Source organism: Seriola dumerili, unplaced genomic scaffold, assembly GCF_002260705.1.
Source record: "Seriola dumerili isolate Sdu_G_001 unplaced genomic scaffold, Sdu_1.0 BDQW01000091.1, whole genome shotgun sequence".
NCBI classification, from domain to species: domain Eukaryota; kingdom Metazoa; phylum Chordata; class Actinopteri; order Carangiformes; family Carangidae; genus Seriola; species Seriola dumerili.
Genome location: NW_019174346.1, coordinates 4,526,290 through 4,543,968, shown reverse-complemented (window position 1 = coordinate 4,543,968; position 17,679 = coordinate 4,526,290). Strand labels below are relative to the sequence as shown.

The following is a 17,679-nucleotide window of genomic DNA, read 5'->3' as shown; positions in this document are numbered from 1 at the left end:
CATAATATGATCAATTATTAATAGTGGTAAGAATGATCAGTGAGCAGACCTCAGGGATTGGGCCTGCCCCCACAGTCTGGCAATTCAAAGCCAGCTAACAACCCACAGTGCTGAATCAAAAAGAATGGAGTATTTATGCTTATGCAGCTTTTTTTTCCTTTTTTTTTTTAGCCATTAGGGTGTTATAATGATACAGAAATATACATAAGGGTCAGTCACAGTTGTATACTGAAGTTCACTCGCCTTCTCCCAGAAGGTCTGCCATCTCCCTCGGCTTTAATTTGAAATCATTCAGAGGCAAAATGGTAGCTGTTTGATTTATCCCTTATTACATTGCTTCTTAAGAATCGGCAAGGCAGCCTCATGAATTCATTCATCTCCATAAGCTTCCTCAGCGCCACTTAGTCCTTGTGTAATCTGGGTGAGACCCCTTATCACTTCATTTGCACAAGCAGGAGACTATCAATTCCTGTCTTGTATCTGGGCCAGGTGAATTAGAGCAGAGGTGTTTGGATGTGTCCAGACTGAGCCGCAGTGACAAGAAACTGATTGCACATAGAAACACCATGCAGGTGTCCCATTTCACACCATATATTTACAATATTACCAAGCATTAGTTAAATATATCTGCTGCTTTATTGCTTACACTCTTTTCAGGATAGATCACATCGACAGGCAATTTTCCACCACGAGTCATTGATGCATTGCTACTGTGAAGAGAGAGACACTTAAAAGCATTTAGCTGGTACCTAGCTCCACACAGCAGCCTCATAAAGGCAGACAATGGCTGGGCTTAATAAGAAACGGAATGGATCCCATGAGTGCAGAGGACCCATCAAGCTGGGGAATTTCATTTAATTTCCCCAGGGCCATCTATGTCTTGTACACATAATTAGAGCCCAACATGCAATGATCCTTGTGTTTTGTCAATAATTCCCCAAGGAGCAATCAGGACAAGGGTTGGACATGCCTCTGTGACCTGGGCTACTTGCAACAAGCTCAGCCACCTAATTACACTGCCTCTAACAAGCAGTGTGTTGGTGGTGGCGGTTTGTGAGGGAAGCATGTGAGGGGGAAGGGGACCGGCCTGAGCCCGAGAACCGACGGTGTGCAGCTCCTCCTCAGAGCCCCCGATGTCATTAGGATTGTTTGTGGCTGCTGCCATGCATGCTGGGACAGTGTTGTCATTCTGACAGGCCTGCTCTCCGTTGCCCTCATTGAGGATCCTCTTCTGTAGTTACTCACTGCTGCTGGTGGCTTACGCAGCAGGAGATGAGGGATACGGTCTTTTAAAGCAGTCATTTGCTTGTGAGACTTTCTGCAGTGTATTATAATCAATCACATGTCCATGATTACAAATATTGCTGCGCCAAATGATCCTCACCAGACTAATCAAGCTGATTAGAAAGTCGATCTTCAGTCAGTGAGTCGGGTTTCACATTATTTTCACTGATGTTGTGTTGGAAGTACCTCCCACACAGATAGCATGTTAGCCGATGTTCACAGAACTTTCCAGGAAGAGATTTTCACAACATTATCTCTACCATAGACTGCATTCCACTCTGCAAACCCTGTTAATTTGGCATAATTCACACTCTTTGTGTTGAGTGCACCGGGTTCGCTTTTGTCATCTGACAAAGAGCAGATAGAGAAATCCTGCCTTGGCTGCAGGGATAAAGCCATTTTCTGTGGGTAGCCGAGGTTGCTGTGGAGAGTGGAAAGACAGAGAGCCAGGAGCCAGTCAATTCTGAAGCAAGATGCCTGCAGAAATCATTGGCTTGACAAAAGGGCAATGAGGGGGCAGAGGGTTTGTGTGAGAGTCACTGGCCCAGTTGCTGGGGGGGCTTATGCGCAGGTGAGCCAGGCCTTGACTGACATCCGCCGAGCGCAGCGAGAAAGTTTAACCTTGGTGTTTCAGAGAACTCACTCTCAGCAGGGAGAAAGGGCAGATAGAGAGACAGTGAGGGATGAAGAGAGAGTGTGTGAGAAAAAAGGGAGACAGACACTGTGAAGGGCTTCCTGCATAACAACAACCAATTTTTTTTTCCATAAGCAGCCTGTTTCCAGAGACACTGGTTTGAACCCAAGGTCTTACTCAATGCATTATTAAAGACCGGTAACTGGCAACACTGCCTCATAAATAGAGATGAGGACAGACACCTGAGGAGCCGGGGCGCTGCTCACTCTTGATCGGCCACAAATCCACCGGCCTAACATGACCCAGATGGTTCTACGTACACAGTACGCCACAGCTCTCTGTTACTGTCTTTGCTCCTGACAAATGGCAGCACATGGAGGTACGTTCATTGTTGCACGGATCAATGATGTTAAAAATTTAGTCTGCCTCAACATGTTTGACTGCATGGATGTTATTTTTTGGCTTGGATCACCAATTATAGCAGGGCTGTTAAAAAAAACAAACATTAGTGACGTTATTAGAAATATATAGAGATATAAATGACGTGCTGAACAGATGGCTATGAAAATAGTTCAGTAACCATGAATAATATGCCAGGCCTTCTATATCTGTTGATAAAGGAGACTTGCTGCAAGAAGACTGATTGTTATATAACGTGCGCACAACTTAAACAGTGGAAAATATCTGACATACTTTGACATGTACTGGACTTAATATTTATTTAGCTGTGTTTTTATTCCACTCCAAAGCCTCTCTGTATGTGGCCAACCTCATAAAGTCTTTGATATATGTAGACAATTTGCCTGAGACATTTTTCTTTTTCAGGTCAGGAAAGATGGAAATGGCTTTTTCTTTCCACAGGAGTGAACATCTCAGTCAAACAACATATTTATGATTTTTGTTGCTGATTGAATTATTTTCTTTTCCCTGTGTTCTCAGCTTGCACTGGGAATTGAATCCTTGCCTTTGAAACATGATTCACTGCTGACTGTTCCCCCCCCCCCATTCGATTTCAAGGACTTGGCAACCTTGTCCTATTCAAACGTGTGCATTATTACTTTTTATTGTTGCCCATAAATGAACGGAGAGGTTGAGCACTCTAGAGGCAAGTGTAATACGTTAGGGCTTGTATAATATCGAGTCTCAAGGTAAAAGTCAAACATTCTACAATTATATGTTTTTTCACCAAAACTGCCGTGTCCAAAGCTATTACAAAGCTAACAAAGCTTATAGCATCAGCAGAAAATCTAAAAAAAGGCAATGCCTTTTGCAGATGCAAAGAAAGTTTCAGATTGCCTTCCACTTGTCACTTTTGAATACAGGTGCGTTTGAGGGTCTGTACCTTTACAAAAAAAATAATTGTACCACTGCTGTGTCAGTGTAACCTGCAGGGGTCCAACCAAGACTTTCATAATTTGTCTTCTTCTGACCATTTAACAAATATCTAACAGTTAAGTAGCAGAGTTAGAGCTTACATGTTCCTGAAGCGCCTGGGAAAGTTTTCATATAAATCCAGACACGTCTGATAAAATCAGAGCAACAACATTTTTACACCGTTTCAGACTTAAACAGTTTCTGCATACACACTAAACGACAACTGTGAGCAATTGTCTAAATGGTGAGTTTAGTGTTTTATGGAAAACACTATAACTACACTTAAATGGATAAAATCATTAGCCTTCACTCCGTAGTTTCATCATATGCATCTGTGCAAGGTTTTCCTCAGACAATTGACAGACGTCTGCATACAGCAAGTTGAAAGCTTTGCTGACGGTGAAAATGTTCTATCTTGATAACATGAGCTCCTGGCGTCTTGACATGTTGGCAGACAGTTGTGAAACTCACTACTACAGAGTTAGTGAATAATAAATGAATAAAAATTTAATGTTAAGGGCTCCTACATTCACTTTGGTCTTGTTTGGTGATTTAAAATTGGCACTCCAGTAAACCTTGGAGTCTAGTCATAATTTTCTTATTCATTTCTAAAACCTAAAACTGACTCAGTACAAACGCTAATTTGATCATTCTTTCTCTGAATGAGACATGTTAATGCTGAGGACCACAGGCCCAGAAAGCTAGGAAGCTTTCTGGATGGGATTTAAAAAATCAAGGGCTATTCACCAATTAAAAAAAAAGAAAAAAAAAAGCGAGTAGAGATGTACTGTGACAGAATGAGGGTTTACCTGCTGGGACAGTGAGAGGGTGAAAGTTCTGGAGGAAGCTAAACGGGTGACAGCGAATGCAGGAGAATAGCAGAGCCTCAGAGGATGGCCAGCACGCTGACACCACTATGTTCGCCACCACAGCTCGTCAAGTGTCCACTAATGTGAGCTATGCTGCGTAAACAACACAGGCATGTATAGCTGTGTGCTTGTAGATCTGAACATTTAGAGTGATGGTATATAAGTAAATGATCTAACTAATATCTAAGCAAATGTCACACAAGCTTCTCAAAATAAGCCTGACAGGTCTAATGCAAATCCCATCCAAGGTGTAACATATCGACACAAAGTGTAAATTGGGAGAAAATCTATTGGCATGGGAATATCACAGATAGGCAGTATAAATAACCTGTAAAGTGCATCGACAGCCTGACATTTTCACCTTGTCACCATCTTATTTCAGAGGAAAAACGAATGAGAACATTTGTGTCAATTAGGCTGCTGCCATTTAATTACCAGTGTGACAGTTGAGGGGTGAAATGTCTCTACTCTGACCTTCTCTCCTGTGGCCTTATGCTCTGCAGTGTCATTACTGTACTGCTGGGCAGAGGGGCGGGATGGGCTGCACTACAGGGGAGGCTGGGAGATTCGAAGGAGAGGGGGAGGTTACAGGGGGAGGACAGGAGGGTGTGTGTGTGTATGTTTGTGTATGTGTGGGCCTGTCTGGGGAGTGTTGCTGCCTGCTGACCTGGTCATCCATCAGACAGCCCCCGACCAACACACACACCTACATCCCCTCCTCTCCCCACCTCCCCCACCCGGACCCATCAGTGCGGCTCTCTGCCAGGCCTGAAATCTCCACATTAATTTCTCATCTGTGGCGCCCTAATGAGCTCCGCCTGCTCATCCACCTCTGAGACCCTACTGATTATCAGACAGGGGGCGACCATTTGTCAATGGCAAGAGGTGGCACTGACACTGCTGACCTTGCTGCCAAGGAGAGAAGAATCAAAATGGGGGAGAAAAGAGAAGAGTCGGAAAGAATAAAAGAGGAAAAGAAAGCAATCAACAGCTCCGGAGTAGCATACTGTTGGCTGGAGAGCCGTGGGCTTGTGTGCGCGCGCCTCAGAGGGAGCAGGGATTTGCCGTTTATTGGATGGAGGGGAGCGGTGTAGGTCTGCGACACCCGCTAACCTTAGCCAGGGCTGCTGGGACTCCGGGGGTATCCATCACTGTGGCAGCCCCAAGACCCAGACCGGGAGAAAAGCCACAGAAGTTGCCAGGAGAGGGAAAAAAGCTAGTAAAAATTTAATGCACTCCGCAGAGCGGTCATGTCATACTTGGTTATGGAAAATAATCCCAGATGCCTGCAGTGCTAAAATGGAGCTGTAATGTGCTTGCCTCCTAACCCGGCCTGACAGCCATGATGTACGACTACCATTACCGGAAAATATCACTTCAACTAACCCGTGATCCGGCTCCGCTAAGGGTCATATTATCCATGAGGAACAAATTACACTCCCCCAAAGTAAATACAAATTTCCTACACTGACTGGGTACAAAGCACAGAAGGGGGAGGGGGCAGGCGGGAACGTTACCTATGACAACGCTCAGCAGAGTGACAAGGATGATAAAGTACATGACAAATCACTGGCTGACAGGGTACTCTAGTGCAATCAGCCTCAGCCTCGGCCTAGCGAGCACCCACTCAAGCCTGTAAACACTACTCTCTTCCTTTGGAGGGGGCAAAACACATAATCTTTTAACGCTGACAAGTTGCTCTCTCCTTTTTATTACTCATCCTTCCCACTGCAGTGGAAAGACGGAGGGGTGGGGGGTGGGGTATAAAATGGTTTTATGTACAGTGCTGCCGAGTGATTGAGAAACACGACTCTTCTGCTGTAATTGCCTGAGGGCAAACACAGCAAAACAATAAAGGAACAGAAACAGCAAATATATTACCAGTTCAGATCTTTATTTTATGTCAAGGACAAACAGGTTCTCTCGGCTGCTCTAAAGCATCCACTTAGATCCCTTACCTCCAATAAGAGCAAAGCACAGCAAATTACAGCACTCTGTTGCATGGCCATTAATGAGACCCAGAGCATTTTTTAAAATGGCATTTACAGCTTGTGGCTGTTGATAAAGCAAGTAAATAACACTTAGGAAAGGTGTGGTCCCTATAAAAAAAAGCCCAGAGGCGATGGAAAGAGAAATAAAAAAGCTGCAGAGTGATAAAGTTTTGCAGATTACGCCACAAAAGGCCTAAGTAACACGATTGGTGAACAGTTAAGCTGGAGAAAGCACTTGAGCACTAGCTGATATTCATGCAAAAACATTTGACTGGCAGTTTCAAGGTGCCACTTACTAGCAAAAATCACTTAAGCATTAGCAAGCCCAGACATAGTAAGTGCCTGAGCACTCTTGACAATATTACAAAGACTGTGAAGTAAAGGTGAAGAAATTTGCTGCTGTTAGATTCTAATCAGAAAAGATTCATGTTGAGTGAGTTTTGGTGTATCTATTTTAGAAAAGAAAGTGTAAAATAAAAGAGCCAGGAAGCATTTACATTCATATTTATATTATGTCTTCTAATTTCCCCAAAGGATTTAGAGAATTTTTCCAGAGCTCTGGAATATACATGCTAACAGGATGTTTCACCACCTCTCTAAAAGCTCTCGGATGGTGGACAACCTGTTGGCGTTAACTACACCATGAAATGAGGTCATGTTTTTGGAGCTTTGTTGGATGCACATGAAGGACACCTGAGGCTAGGGAGCTCTTTTCAGTGAGCTTTCCTGCCAGTAAAGAGGAGCATCGTAACTGGGAACAAGCAGCTCCACATGGACAGGCCAGTCCTATCAAGACCTAATAAAAAGACCACCTGATCCTGCTTGAGTGGACTGTGGAGAGGATGAGCGCAAGAGCACTTTTTGTGCTGACTGAATTTTGGGAGCATAAAATGGGCAAAACTACATGATAGCGACAGACAAACGCAAAAGCTCGAGAGGTTTCTGGCCCTTCAGCCTCCTTTTCTACTTGCATCCCAATGTCAGTTTACGGACCATATGATCCCTTGAGCTGGCACTCAAGTGGCCCACTGTATAGTACAGGCAGAAAAGAAGGCAACATCCTATTTTATAGTTGCGACATGATATGAATGAAATGAGCTATAAATAGTGACATCACTGGAATTTCTTTGGGTTTGTGTGTAGATCAACAGCATTAATTAATAAATATTTAACTCACAGAAAAGTATTTCAGTCACATTTCTCACACATAACATAAAACTTACAACTATTCACCTTGTCCTTCTCATTATCTGAGCTCTGACTGGATTGCAGGCAGAGGGCAAGGAAGACTGTAATGGGGACCTTAGCAAAGATGCTAAAGATAAGGTATAGTGCTAATAATACCAGCGTTGTGTGACAAGAGACTGCCAATGAGCCTGCCTCCTACCTGTCTCCCAGCATGCCATTAACATGTCATGTTGGAGATGGCCCATCCTACAGGTCACTTTGTAATGAGCAAATGCTCTGACAGTTTGCAACACATGCAGGCACACACACACACACACACACACACACACACACACACACACACACACAAACACACGAGCAGGACCGTGTGCACACATACTCTGAGATGCGAATAGCTGTCTCTTATCAGAGCCTGGCAGCTCCCGCCGACACGGCAGAGGCCTTCTACACCAGGCAGAACATGATTTCTCCTGGGAACACTTTTTCCATTTCCTGCTTTTGAAGGGAAACTAAATAAGTCACGTTTGTCCTCATCTGAATACATTTGACCCATTAAAACGACTCTGCTCTCCCGCGTCCTTCTCTGCTGCGGTGTTGTAAAGTAGACCGCGTCGCCCACAGAATGCAAATGACAACAGCGGCAGTGGGCGTAGCGTGCCCGGCGCCTGGCAGGAGCAGATAGTGGCAGAGGTGATCTGGGATGAGGAGGGGGTAAAAGTGTTGAGTGGGAGCTTCAATTAGTCCCTCACATCAAGGAAGAACACATAAGTCAGCCCGTCATAGGGGTCCCCTATTTACTAATTCACTCCTCTGTTACTTTAACACACAATTAATCAATGACAGGAAGGTGCAGTCGGTGCTGTTCATCAGGAGCGTAACGTGAGCCAGGGTGAATTAATACAGTCACTGGGGGGATTACAGCTCACCATGCTCTCTCTCTCTTCCTGAAACAAAAAGGAATTGCCACCGAGACAGGAGCAATTTAAATCGACAACACTGAGTAATGACTCAATTTGCTGCACAGTCTAAACACCACAAGCAAATGGCATTACTAAATCATTAGAGTGGATCTAGATCTCTAGTTAGAAGCCATTGGATAATATAGCTGCTCTTTGAATCTATGAGTTACGCTCAAACTGTGAATACCTGGATATTATAAATGGAGCTGGACCAAATACGTTAAAGATGGTCTCTAACAAACCTGCAGATACTTTCAAGTATTTGGATTCTGTCTAGTTTGAGAATTTGACCTTTACAACAGAAAAAAATGTTTGCCAGCCTTTTAAAGTGGCCCAAAGAAATTGGGCTGAATTTGGCTCAATTTACTGACATCTTTGAGAGACAGCTAACTAGACTAGGTATAAACCTGGCATATGGCTGGGCCATGTACGGGTCAGCACAGCAATAAAAGAAAAGGGGATTCTGTCCACTGAAAGGGTAGAGGGCTTTTAATTTGAAATTATTACTATTGAAACAGCTATGAACACACAGTTAATGCTGTAACTTAAAGGGGGCAAACAGGAGCAGGATTAGAAATAAAGGCCTGTCTCTAATACAAGTCTGTCTCAAATAAAGACCTGTTACCTTCTGTAGTTGAGGTAAATAAAGGCCCCAGTCAGGAAATACTATAGTTGAAATCTGTTGTGGATCTGCTGTAAATGCCCCCCCCCCGGTAATGTAATAGAAACCATTCATGCCAAGTAATTTTGAAATAGCAAAGGCCAATGGGCCTGTCATGAACACTGGCGTTCATAGGGCTGGCGTCATTGTTTCGGTCCAGCCAAAAAATATGGTGCTATACAAGAATTAATCTCTGGACCATCTCCAGAGAGAGTTAGGAACTCAGCCAACTGATATGTCGAATATGCATGGATGAGTAAACACAGACTTGGCACTTTCTAGCAGATTGTTACAAGAATGATGTCCATCACAGCTCTCTTTAGCTTATTAACCTTCCTAATCCTTTTGCACTGATTCTAGTACTTGCATTTGTTTGTACTGCCTATGACTGATGAGCATGATGAGCATTTTACAGTCCCAGGATGACAAGACTCAGTGATATTGGTGAGCTTGAGCACCATCATCAGCATATATACAGTATATATATACATATATATATATATATATATATGTACATTCACATACACTTCTCCCACATAGACTCTGCTCCAGACAGGAGGAAATCTCATGAATTTTGTGAATCCACAGTCGTTTCAGTATTGGCACCATCAGGCTAAACTCAGCTAGCCTTAAAAAAAAATACATAAGCTATGTTCTGTCTATTTCCAGTGAGCTCCTTCTTCACTTTTTAAATGTGTAGTACTTGTTCATTGGGCATCGTTTGTGTGTTTCACTGTAAACTTCTTTTTGTTTTTTTGTATCAAATTTGTTTTTGCAACTGTAACAAAGTGAGAAAAATGAAACCATGGATCTCTCAGCAAATATAAGACGATCATACCACTGGTCAGCGCTGGAGGTGCTGATAGAGATGATATTTTTATCAAAACAGTGTGTTGCAAAATAAGATAGACATCTATGGATAGCACAAGATATACAAACACAAGCCCTGTACTTCGCACTGTAGACGTGATAGTCAGTGTTCAGCTTTAAGCAACAGAAAGCCTGCACCCTCAGCCCTGGCTGTCACAGCACTCGTCTCATTTTAATGTCATCTAAATCCTAAAAAGCCAGAACAGTTCGATTTAGATTTTGCACATCATTAAGTCATTTGTAATTAATGCGCAGCTAATTAAGGCTTTCTCATAGTTATTAACAGGATGTTTAATTCTAATTACATTAAATTCTCAGCCTTAAAGAAAGTCTAATATTTGAATCTCATTGAAACCTGATAAAGAAGACTGAAGTCATAACAGTACACGAAAAGGCAAAGTGAATGGCAGGCTTACCTTGTCGTCTTGGTCGCTCTCGGTGTCACACTGCAAGAAAAAGAAAGGTAAAGCTGAAATTAGAATTAATGAGTCTACATCCTTGTTTTATAACTGTTCCTGCTTGGACTGTATTCAATTCCAACACATGAGTGCCATAATCCAATTTACCTTTGCAAATGGCATATCTTATCAGCTCTTTAATGACGAACTTATCACATACTCGTATTCAGCGTCTGAATATCATCAGATCACTTCATTAACTCACTACACAAGCTGTGCAATGTGAAACAAAGCAAATTTCTCATGAGCAGCCATGCCCTTGTTAACACTGACAACTATGTGAAATTCAGACGGAGCTGGAATCTCAAACACTAACCGCCACTAGAATTATAATTCCATGATGTGTGTTCCTGCTTGAGGCTGGGGATGGAGAAATGACAAGAATAGGAAGGGAACTTTGTAATGGAGGGAGGAAAAAAGTGGTTAGATTTCATTTTTTCTTTCCAATTTCAATTTCAAGGTCCACTTAATTCTTTATCAACTAATTAGTGTAATGCTGGGTGACTGGCGGCCCTCAACGTTGTGCATATGGCTGAGGTGCAGAGAAGCACTGGAGTCGGTAATGAAGAAGGCACTGGGGGGGAATATGGGCAGAGGTTGGCATGGTGTGTGTGTGTGTGTGTGTGTGTAGGCGGGGGGACGGGGAGTGCAGGGAGGGGTTGGTGGGTGTCGATTAAAGTAGGGAGGGAATGAAGGAAGGTGGTAAAATGATTGACAGCGCAGGGAGTGAGCGACAGAAGGCCCTGCCATTTTTTCTTACTCTCCCCTTTATTTTGCTTCCATCTCTTGTTTTTTTGCTGATCTGGGGACCCGCTGAGCTCAAAGGTAGCTGGCTGGGCTCGTTGTTGGTCTGTTTCTCAGGCTACATGGTAAAAAGGGGCCTTGCGAGCTCAGCAGGAGCATAGCATCCAATTTACAGGCCTGTCCCACATGGCCCCAGGGGCCGCCCGCGGCACACTGCCATGATGGTCAGCTCCAGCAGCTCATAAATTATGCAGAGGCAATAAACGCGCTGGGCAAACACTCCTCAGACGTTCTCCTGCTCTCCATTTCTCCCTCGCTCTCTTTCTCCACCACCCACAAAGTTCCACCCCTGTTTTTAATACAGTGTGCAGGGAGTGAGCAGCCCTATAGACTGTCAGCTGGAGGAATAAATAAGGGTAATGAAAGACAAGTGCAGATTCTGATTTCGCGTGAATGTGCGTGTCATACAAAGAGCTGCACACTCTGTGTGTTATGGACATCTACTTTTACTTTTGAATAAAATGGGCGTGTTGACTATGTATCACTCTCTCTCGTGGCCTCCTACACAGGACTGACTAATGCAGCAGCACACGAGATCTGATGAGCAGCCTTAGCCGTCTCAACTGCTTCCATGTATTCGGGCCTCTCAAAATGTGACAACTATAATACAACCAAGCACTCATTAGTTGCTCCTTTGCCTGTGCACGCTACGTACCCAGGAACAGAGGCATGCAAGGGGCTCAAATAATGGACATCATTTTAGTTTTTCCACTGTGTTGTGATCCATAAAAAAACACTAGCAGCCTTTCTTTCTCGTGTCCCCTTGTTTCTCTCTCTCTCCTTTCCCCTGTTCCCTGACTGTGCAGCCAATTGCTTTGATTGCCAAGATAGAAGCTGGCTGGAATGACTTGCCCTTGCTTGTGAAGCAAATGGAACATGCTAATGGAACTCATCGTATTACCCGATGCAAAAGTGCCATAGCTCATTACTTTAAGATAAAAGGATATCATTGTAGACGGCAAGCAGAATTGACTTTCTGTGCTACGACTTGATGATGATTTAATCAACTGCTCTCTTTCACTTCTCATCCCTGCGCCTGTCGCTTTCACAGGTGCCACTAAACGAAGCACTCACACGGCTGGTGGGGGAGAGAAAAGAAAAGAAATTGCTGTCATTACTTTTTTTTACCCCAGGAATAGAGGTATGCAAATTTCCCAGAGCGACAAAGGATGGAAAAAAGGGAAAACTTAATAAAATGGAAATACCTTTATAATGAGCAAAGTAAAAAATCCTGAGATCAGGCCTGACAGGCAAGGGCAGGCAATTTGATCATCCTTACAGCGCAGACGCCAAAGCTCCCTCGAAATCACTGCTCAAGTATAGAGCAAAAAGTAACAAATAATAATATCTCTAAAGAGATAAAAACACATCTCAGGCATACAAACAAGTCAGAGCTGTCACTCACTGATAAGTGATCATAGTGAACTAATGCTTTGCCTCATGCATAAAGCAACCTGAGGCGGGAAAGAAGAATCCCTGCATATCTGGAATTTACTCCTTTTATTTCTACTTACTGACTCTTACATTAGAAACAGACAGAAGGCTGGAAAGTCTCGGCTTTGCAGTTGGCAGCTGGAAATGTCATGAACAATTGCTAGACCTCATCATTAATAACTGAGGTATGGTATTGTTTAAGGAGGTAAGCATGAGCTCAGAAATTCAGTTATTGCTATGACTGTGGATAATATGAACAGGTACGGGTGAGTATGGGGTGAGTATGAATGAACCTACAGAGATATGGTTAACTGTAATGTCAAAAACACTTTACACCAACCCTGGGAGCCTGTGTGTAATGAAAAGACCAAAATGAATATTCTGCACTGAAGAGAGAAAAAAACACAACAACAATGGTGCTATTGAGATCACCGGAGTTAGCTCTCTGACAGGCTGAGGTAGGAAACTGGTCTTATTTGAAACAACAGTCATGTACAGTAAGGAAACCATTAGTCCTGGGAGGGGGCTAACAAAGAAAATTGATACTCTACCCAGGCTGCTGCTATTTACACAGGGCCAGCATTATACTGTACAGCTAGACCCTAGTGTTTAGTTTAAGTAACACAGGAATGTCAAACATTAGCTTCAGCTCTAAGAGCTGTTGATGTTGGCCTGTATCCGGAGCACTTCTGATTGCCCCCCCGCTCTCACCCGGGCCTCTCTTTTGGCTGAGTGCTATTACAAATTTCCCTACGCTCCGTCCAAGCAGCGAGGCTTTTGTTTATATTGGTCTGAAAGTAGGAGTAAATTATTCTTGTCCTAAATCCTCTCCAGCTGAGAGTAATACTGGTCCAATAGAAGAGGAACATAAGGAGCCATGGGCCGAATGCTAAATGATGCAGCTATGCTATTGTCTGTAGCAGCAGGGCTCACCAACGTCTCCTGCCAGAGCTACCCGCAGAAAAATGTCTGTACTAAAGAGGTAACCACATCACACAAAGATGCGTGCAAGGCAAGTATGCCATGTTCCCTTTTCCAGCATAACCTTCTGGAAATCCACTGCTCCTCAAACACTAACAGATGTTAAGTCAATCAAGAAAAAAATTACATGCGTAAACGATAATTCTGAAGGCAAACAGAGTATGTTTAACTGGCTTATTATCATTTCTGATCCGCTGTCTCCGCTGTTACAAGTTGTCTCTAATCTAGTATTTTCGAAAATGGCACCTTCTTAAGTCCGGATCTGGGATGGATCCGTATTGTCGCTCCCATGAGTGACATTAGCCTCAGGTTATGCTGGTTGCTATCCATGACCTTAAAATTAATTATGGTTGATATGGGCTTCATTAAAGTGCCCCGTTACATAGAGGATGGTGTCTGTTTATCAGTCTGAGCCAGGTTGTCCTGGAGGATGGCTGAAGGGGTTAAAGCCCAGGAAAGAAGCCAACTTGCTTGCATGCCTGGGAGCTGGAAAGACAGCATGAAGGATGGCAGCCATTGCCAGGGTCAGCTCTGACAGTGCCAATTTGATGTGCTGTCGTCAAGGGCTCCTCATTCCCTTTTCCTAACAGCTCCTTCCTGATATAGCTGCGCGTCCTGATGGTTTTCTGATGCAAACAGTCACATGGCAAAATGGTTTTCTCCCCTCCCGCTGCATCCTCCTCCATCTGCTGCTGGGGCCTGGGTGCCGCCGACCGCCTGCCTGTCACAGCGTGTGTGGAAATTAGCTGGGGAGGAGGTGCTCGCTTGTGCTAATTACATTTTAATCATTGGAAATGTGTTGGCAAATCAAGCCTTGATTGCCATCTTGGAGCCCAGTACTCCTCTCTGCAGGTTGGGGATGGGGGATGGGTTTGTGGGGCTAGAATGTGGATGAGCCCAGACTTGCCAAGCTGGACACCGCACCCTCCATGACGGCTTGATATGGCGGCATGCCTGGCCTACCACTGGGTAGTGGCTGTGCCACATTATTCATGGGGAATAGAGGAAGATCAGGATGGTGAAATGGGGATCTGTGCCATGCTTATTCTCAAATCCCCCACTCACACCTCTCATATCCGTCTCTCTTTCTCTAACTCCCTCTCTCTTTCTCACCCACACATTACACAGTCTGCCAGTCCTGCCACTGTGAATTGAGAAACAACAAATAGAGCCGGGCAGGAGGAGACTGATGAGCTCAGGGTTTGCTACACAGCACCTGTTTTGGCACATGAAGCTGGAGCAGCAGGCCCCGTCACAATACGCTCACATATTAGATTCTTATAACAAGAAATTAAAAAAAAGACTGACTTGGCTACATCAGATTTAGACTTGTTCATAAAAAATGGGAATAATCTTAATGTTGGCAACATTTGTATGGTCAATACAGCTTCATGACTGGAGATGGAGACGTGGTCCAGCTTGATGAACTCCAGAACACCAACATGACCACTAAGAGTCAATAATCAGCTTCATGCAGCGCTGTCACCCCCTGTGACTTTGATGATTTTAATGACAATCTACATCCTTCCTTAAGTCAGTGTTAACTGGTGCTATGCTACAGACCGATTCACACTAGTAATGAACCTAAAACAAGGCCAAACACATCTGACCAAATGTAGACTGTGCTTAAGTGACTTTACACTGGAATGAACCTCAAATAAACTCTGGGATTACATTACTTTAAAAATAAGTCCAACAGACACACATTGCATGAATAGATATCCATAAAAGACAGTTTTGTAAATACACCTAAAAGTTCGGCGAGTGGAAGGAAATTCAACATGACATGCCTGACTGGGACAGATCATTAAAGTAAGCAGGGTTCTGCGGCGATGACATTGAACATCTAATTTCCACAGCATCTGTTTGATGTCGAACTGTCATATGAAAATATGGTAGGAAAAAGAAGACCTCAGAAAAAATCACAAGGAAAAGAAAACAGCACAGATTGAGTGTTCGAGACAGTCTATATAATCACATAAGGCAAACACCTATTTCAGCAGCACAGAATGTTTCGTCAGGGAGGACCAGACCTCTGTCTGGACTAATATAACCAGGTCCGATCCACATGTGCAGCGCGGGCCAAATGCAGCAGGCCAACATCTGAAGGCAATTTCCCTTCAAATGTAAAACTTTATCCAGAAGATATCCAATTGGACCGCAAACTCTGAGACAGCGGAGCTCAAGGAGGGACAATGGGGGAGAAGGGTAGAAAATGAAGCCTTCCATAAAATAATAAGAACTTTATAGTCTTTGACCTCTGGTTTCAATACTCTGGTGTACAGTCGGTTTATGTTTTATTTCACTGGACTGTGCCCAAACTTACTGAAAGAATATTTCAGACAATCTTCTAAACCGGACTCTTTTAAAGTAATTCCAAATTTTTATTATTAATTCCATATTGTTAAATCTTTAATAATTTATGACAAGTTATGACATCACCAGTAATATCATATTAGAGAGTTGGCTCTACAAAAGGAGGACTGTCTGAGATGCAGACACACCGACACATTCACACACTTGAATTCCCAGGAATAAAAGATTTGTTCAGAGGGAATGTGAGTGATGAGGTGTACGTTGCTTTGTGTTTGAGTGTGAAAGATGGCAGGACATTGGACTCAACTGGAGATGTGGCACCGTACAACAAGTGATGCTTGGCAGAAACGATTGTTGCCGCAGGGTAAACCTCTCTGTTAATCAGTGCAATCCACCCACCACACACACACACACACACACACACACACACACACACACACACACACACACACACACACACAGCTAGCAAGGACCGGTGTAAGAAGGAAGGAACAGAGAGGTGCAGCGCTTTGCTGTTCTTAAAAATCCATTTGTTACACAAGCACCAAGTTCAATATCTCTGCTTCTCGAGACTCAACATGGTTCTGCCGGCTACAGGCGAGGCTCTGGGGCGCCTGGAGGTGGGATGCCTTTACAGCTTATCTGATAGAAATGAAAAGACTTAAGACACAACTGCAGCACACACATGTGGGCACATACACAAACACCTACAAACACACACCTTGCCTCACTCCAACTCTGCACTCTGTTTCCATAAGCCAACAGGGGACTGAGGCACAAAGCAGATGCTGGATTAATCAAAGATTAATAGAAGGATTTTGAGATAATTACATACATCAAATTGCATTGTTTGTGCGGTTATGGTGACTCCCCTGAGACGAGTCCACTTGGTGTGTATTTTAATTACCCCACATGCTAGACATTAACAGTGATGTGATTTGGCATCTTCATTACAGCAATCTGGCCACACACAAACAATCAATTTCAGACTATTTGTGGACTGCTCCCAAAGAAGCAGAATTTCTGTAAAGAGGAAGTGGGCAAGTGCTACGATGAGGGAGTTTTGTGTGGATGCGCAGATGGACTGAAGCAAGCATTTTTACCCGGTTCTCACCACTGAGATGGTGCACCCCGTCACATCAGTGAAATTTAGGATTGGGTTTCAAACCTCAATACTTTTTGGTACAGCCTCAAATGTGTCCGTAGAACTGAGCATCGAAACCTGTTCAGTACCAAGAACTGGCACTGAATGTTTGCTGATTCTTTGAACAGTTTCTGAGTTAAATCAATCACTTTAGACTTCATTTAACTTCAGACCAGACTGGCTTTTTTTCTTCAATGAAGAAGAAAAAAAACAAGTTTATATTCCTCAAAGTGAGGCATCATAAAAGCATTGTTTTAAATCGGCACTGACGCTGTCGTATTCTATATTGTATCCTATCAGCTACTGCATCAAAAGATGTCAGATGACACAAATCCCTTGTGAGATGTGATAATATTATAAATAATGGAGCAGTTATATAGAAAATCATCTTTGTCTGCCACCTATAGTGTTTCATGTAACACTCGTGGATTACATGTAGTTGGATGTATGCTGCAACCCTCTGTTGTCAAGAGATATAAACCTCATCTGCTCCCCTCACCTCCCACTTCCCGCCCTCCCTCCCTCCCTCCCTCCCACCACACTGACTCATGGCTGACGGGGGAGAAAAACATCAGGATTAGGTTCTGTGCCTCTAATCACTTAACTCCTCACACCTGATGGCACACTATTAACTTTGACTGTCTCCAGTGACCCCGCGGGTCGTTGCCCATCACATCAAGTTTTTATTAGGGAATTTTCCTCATCATTAGCC

The 17,679-nt window shown here is 43.6% G+C and overlaps 1 protein-coding gene across 1 annotated transcript in view; it reads right to left on the bottom strand.

The window, feature by feature from the left end:
- The window catches only part of auts2 (AUTS2, activator of transcription and developmental regulator), a 307,865-nt gene that overhangs the window by 88,751 nt on the left and 201,435 nt on the right, over positions 1–17,679 (bottom strand). The window contains exon 4 of the mRNA XM_022745814.1: positions 10,247–10,276. Coding sequence (XP_022601535.1) covers positions 10,247–10,276 — 30 coding nt within the window. The remainder of the gene's footprint in view (positions 1–10,246; positions 10,277–17,679) is intronic.